This window comes from Monopterus albus, unplaced genomic scaffold (genome assembly GCF_001952655.1).
Source record: "Monopterus albus unplaced genomic scaffold, M_albus_1.0 scaffold341.1, whole genome shotgun sequence".
NCBI classification, from domain to species: domain Eukaryota; kingdom Metazoa; phylum Chordata; class Actinopteri; order Synbranchiformes; family Synbranchidae; genus Monopterus; species Monopterus albus.
The window spans coordinates 360,777-366,360 of NW_018128221.1; the positions used below are offsets into that span (position 1 = coordinate 360,777).

The 5,584-nt window shown below is 41.1% G+C and overlaps 1 protein-coding gene and 1 long non-coding RNA gene across 4 annotated transcripts in view; one reads left to right on the top strand and one right to left on the bottom strand.

Moving 5' to 3' along the window:
• The window catches only part of LOC109974608 (tetraspanin-8), a 29,338-nt gene extending 26,854 nt beyond the window's left edge, over nt 1-2,484 (top strand). Inside the window, exons 7-10 of one of the 2 annotated variants that reach the window (XM_020624893.1) lie at nt 93-153; nt 651-761; nt 942-1,025; nt 2,150-2,484. In XM_020624893.1, coding sequence (XP_020480549.1) covers nt 93-153; nt 651-761; nt 942-1,025; nt 2,150-2,230 — 337 coding nt within the window. In that variant the 3' untranslated portion in view covers nt 2,231-2,484. The other variant, XM_020624894.1, reaches the window with a different exon arrangement.
• LOC109974610 (uncharacterized) overlaps nt 769-5,584 on the bottom strand; it is a 34,245-nt gene continuing 29,429 nt past the window's right edge. For both annotated transcript variants that reach the window (XR_002276993.1, XR_002276994.1), the window contains exons 3-4: nt 4,107-4,197; nt 769-851 (exon numbers count right to left, since the gene is read on the bottom strand). This is a non-coding gene — a long non-coding RNA (uncharacterized LOC109974610). The remainder of the gene's footprint in view (nt 852-4,106; nt 4,198-5,584) is intronic.

Genomic DNA, 5,584 nt, shown 5'->3' on the forward strand with positions numbered 1-5,584 from the left:
TGGACAACTGGATAAAGGAGCGCCTCACGCCGCTGTCGACACAGCCAGCTAGCGTGAAGGACGAAATGGAGAAGCTGCAGCGGCAGGTAACACATGCCGCTGTCGGATCAGCCAGCTAGCGTGAAGGACGAACTGGAGAAGCTGCAGCGGCAGGTAACACACACACACACTACAGCTGTTCTCAGGACAGATGGGAAAAGATTTAATCACCACCACGTACATAGATACGTACGTTTGCTTCACTTTGAGCCCGTTAAAAGATAAAACCTGTGATTAAAAGGTAAATTAGAAATCACTGACATCAGGAATTTCAGAGGGTTATCTGTTTATTAAAGGGACAAATCAGTTATTAAACATGTATCTGCAGGTGTGACACATTCCAATACCAAGTCTTTAAATATATTGTTCTTATTACAATTATGGCTGCAACTAACCATTTGCATTGATTGATTTATTGGTCTGAAAATGGTTAAAAATAATTTCAAGGCTCACGGTGGTTTATTCAGTTTTGTTTTTATTCTATCAAACCAGCAAATGTATTATATATAACAACGTGTGGCATTAGTTGACAGCTGCTAATTAGTTTAGAAGATGTGAGGAAACGAGCTGCTGCTGTGTCTGCGTCTCATGTGCTGTTGTGCGTCTTTCAGCTGAAGTGCTGCGGTCTTTTCAATGGACCATCAGACTGGGATTCAGTCCCCGACTCCTGTCACTGCAACTCCACTGTACCGGAATGCCCATCCTCCGGGGTATACCAGACGGTGAGTGGCTGAGATCTCACTGAGTGCACAGGGGCGTAACTGTTAACTCTACATCAGTAGAGTCCTCTCCGGCAGCCGTGGGCTCTGCTGCTGTGAAAACACATCAGGGAAAAACATTTCATCACAGCCGCTGTTTGAATCAGACAAGTCATAACAATGTGATGTTGTCTCATCCTGCAGCCCTGTGGCCCCCAAATCGTCAACCTGCTGCAGAGCCAAATGAAGGTGGCGCTGGGAATCGCCTTCGCCATCGCTGTGCTGCTGGTGAGTACACACTTTTCTTGCAGAGAGAGAAAGGGTCAGACACTAGACAGAGCAGCCCCTTATGTTTCTTATATGATCGTTCCTCGATTGAGGAGGCAGCTGGAGGAGCCAAGAGCATCAGGTCTGTTGTGGAGTGACACACCCCTTCATCAGCAGTCAGTGACTGGCTGCTTCAGTTGAAGCGTCACAGGAAAGAACGTCTCATGTCTTCAGAGATATTTCCTTGAGTCCTCACATCTTTTCCTTATGTGAGCAAGACTGAGATACAAAGGAAAAGACAAGTGAGGCAAACATGGACACAATTAAGAGAGTTGGGAAACAGCCAAAGTTGGAGGGCACATCCCAAGTCTCTTAGAGGCACCACAGTTTCCCTCACTTGCATCTCAGTCCCATCCATGTAAGACACGAGGAAAAGATGCAAGGGGAAAATGTGAGAAGGAAGGAAACATGTTTGAAGAGATATGACAAGTTGTTTCCTCCGATGCTTTATCTGACATCACGGACAGACTGCAGAAACACGAGCGTGTCGGACCACAGGAGACACAATGCTCTCATGTATCCTTGCTCAGCTGAAACAACTTCTGGGTTGAGGAATGATCAAAAACAGATGTGGATGCAGCCTAAAATGGAGAGAGAAACACTACATCCACACATCTCAGGCCTTGAGGCTCAGATTGACCTTGTTGTGTTGCTGCTTCCCATTTGTGTGTGTACCCGGCTCCAGTGTGAACACCGCTCAGCTCCTACTCTGCCACACATGCATACATGTAACTGAAATGTGAGCCACGTGTGCACAAGAATAACAACATGACTCACATTTCAGTTCAATCTGTGCATGAGCTCAGTGGTGTTCACACATGCCACTTACGCACATCGAAGCACCAACACAAGATCCGCACTGAGCACTAAGGCCTGGGATGTGCATTAATGAGGCAGAGAAATGAAACTCACCTGAGGTCATGACGTCAACTCGAAGCCAACAGGAACAACACGTGATGCAGACATGACGGCACATGGACTATCAAAGGTTTCAGATGAGCGCTCAGCTAGGGAACGAGCCAACGTCAACAGCATGTTGAAGCTAATTCTATTTTCACAACGTTTCTAATCTAATCTGTCTCCAGATTTTTGGCATGGTCTTCTCCATGATGCTCTACTGTCAGATCGGCAGGAAGGAGAACACCGTCACCGTCAGCCATGGCTGAGCCCTGCCCACCAGATCTCCTCAGTGCAACTGCAACTTAAAGGATAACTTTGGGGTTTTTTGAACCCACTGCATTTCCCCTGAAGGTGGGCACAGAGACTCTATAGCTAGCGCTAACTTTACTATCACTACCTCCATCATAGAGGTTCAAACAAACAAACATTTGCAGTATCAGGAGGACAACCGGTTTAGCCTCCGAGCTCAGAATAAACACGTCAGTCAAATCATGTTTCATCCTGATCTCTGAGCCAGAAGGAAAGCAGCAACAAGATGGAGCCATCCACGGGCAGCCAGTACAGCTACTTGCCTAGACTGATCATCAGGTCATCAAGTTAGCAAGTAGCTGTACTGGTTGCCCGCGAACGGCTGCATCTTGTAGCTGCTTTAATTCTGGCTCAGAGATCAGGATGAAATGATTTGACTAACGTGTTTATTCTGAGCCTGGACGCTTCTTGTTGCCCTGGTGACACCCTTAACAAGACTTTTCCTCAAATTTCTACAATGGAGGCAGCAATGGCAGAATTTGCTCTAGCTCTATAGTCACTGCACCCACTTTCAGGGGAAGTAGAACAGATAAAAAAACAAAAAACAAAATTATCCTGTGCTTTTATTGTGAAGGAACACTAATATTTCCATCCTATTAACACACTGCCTGTAAATATGGAGTCTCAATAATGATGAAAAATAGTGCACACTTTAAATTGGTATTTTGGGCAAAGATTGGAAGTAAAGGTTCTAGACAAAAGTGTAATAGTCAGATGAAAAAATAATGTACTTTGATATTTGTTCTGAACGCACCAAAAACCAATGGGTTTCCCAAAATACCAGTGTTCCTTAAATGTGGCACAAACCCTTGGTGGAGATGTTGACATTTTACCCAACATGTCAAAACAAAGCTCTGTAGCACGTACAACATGAAGGCTCGTCTCTGTCCGTTCATTCTACACCTCAAGAACAAAACCATTCAAAGTAAACACTTTAAATATTGTTCTGGGATACTACATATGGAAGGCCATTACTGCCAGAAAAGCATACATCAGTAAATAAGCAGGTATGATTAACAAGAGTATTTCAGGTGTTTTGTGACTATTATTTATCCACAAAGTCAATATTATTTAATTTCTTTCCATTATTACATAATTTGCCTTTGTATTTAAAGTGTTTTTAGGGGATGTGAATGATTTTTTTTTTTAATTTTTTGTAATTGCATACTAAATCAGTCTTGAGATTCCTATGGGAACTAGTATTAGTGTTCTGTCCTTGTTTTTCTATACAAAATATTTTAGGTAGTAATGGGCTTCCAAACAAATACTGCTGTGTCTGTCTGCTACCATCGTTGGCTCATATTACACAATAATCCTCAGGAGGTTGAAATTACATAAGAAACAATAGTATACGTGCCTCGAATCTGACATTATATTAGAAGACACTGTTGTATTGCTAAGTTTAGATTTTATCATAAAGGTGATGTTGTGGAGCAAAACTTGATTTGCTTTTTTCCTTTTGTTGTTGCATTTATAAATGAGATTTGTTTTTTGTTTTTTTTTGTTTTTTTTACTGGCATTAGCTGAAGCATTAAGGATGTTTGGATGTAACTGATTTTACATTGAGAAATCAAGTGTTATAAAATAAGATTCTCCAGTTTTACCTCTGGTGTCTATGCCTAGCAGGGAAATCAACACTGGAATAAATCAAGATTGAGTGAAATAAAACTTGTCCAATGAGTGCATTTATTTAACATTTATTTAATACTAATATATATTGTATATCAATTATATTGTGTATAAATTATGGGACACAGGAATTGTATTTTCTGGCAGGAAGGGGGCTTCGGTAAAAACAACTAAATAAACTGATGAATATCAAAAGAAATTTACCTTGTGCAGACATTTTCTGTGAACCCACTTGACTCCTCCAGGACCTCAGCAGGATCCCCGGACCAGACTTTGAAGATCACTGATCTGCATGCTGCGGTGAAATAAAACAGGACATAATTTGTTTGTTGACACATTGAAGCTGATGTGTGAATCTAATTAAAGATGAAAGGAGGTTCTGGTTCTGTCAAGTTCAGCATGTACTACAGGAAGCAGGCCGTCCACACCCTGGGTTCTGCTGCTATGTACTCCACAAATAAATGATTAGAAATACTTGCAAAAAACAGCCAACTTCTTTCCCTTGTCTTGTGACCTGAAACCTGCAGTAGCAGCGATGACCAGTTGTGCACTAACAGCTGCTTATGTACAGAACTACACCACCTTGTGTAACAGTACGAATACCATCCAGAAGAAATATTACAGTAAAAGTCCTTCACAGAAACTGATTCTTACTGAATAAGCATTATTTTTATCATTGTAGTTTAAAACTGAGCTCCAGCTCAACCATTTTCTATAAAAGGCTTGAAAAATGACCAAACATCTCAACAGTTCTGTCAACAGACTCATTGATTAAACAGCGTTTCCCCTGCACTTCCCAAGTTGTTTCATAAAGCTTTATAGTTTATTTTATAAGCTCTTAAGATTCTAAACTTGTTGGGCAACTAATAATTTTTGTCGAATAAATGCTTTGCAGTAAAACGTTTACCCAACTGAAACGTAGTGTGTATATAAAAGTGGAACAGAAAAGATCCAAGTAAACTACAAGTTTCTCACATTTGTATTAAGTACACGTACTTGTGCGAGGCTACATTTTCAACCTCACATGAAGCTTCTCGTTTTGATACAGTATAGTTATAATCAAATATTCTTAAAAACAAACAAACAAAAAATCAGGTTTCCTCAAATTGTCCTCTTGCACAAAAGGCTGAACCTGGCTTCTCAGCGTGCTGGAATGTCTCAGTCCACCTTAAACGTGACACGCACCTGTAGCTGTGTGGTCACTTTCAAGTTGCCTATCAACTGAAAAATCTATGAACGAATTCTATTTCTTGTAACAGAGTATTTCTGTAATCTTCTTCCACCGCTGCGCGTTACTTTCCAGAATCAGAAGTTAGAACTTGAAATACTATGTCTTTTATTTTGAAATCTGTTGGTGCTCCTCGCTGTTTCCGCTAATGTTCGCTTTATCTAGTGATGGCCATACGAGGCCCCATGAAGCTTTGAACCCTTTTGGACCATTGTATTGAAAATTGGTTCACTTCTCGAAGCTTCATTCATTGAGCACGTGGGTGACACCTGCTGGCACAGTGGTTGATGTACATCCTTGCAAAGGTGACACTGATGCACCTTGCGTGTGCATGTTTTGTTTTAATGATGAGTTTTGTTGTGATGTGGAAATTACCTAAATAAAGCTGAAATCTAACTTCATTTTACGTGTCTGTGTTTCTTCTTTGCCTTATAAAGTATCTGAAATGAAATGT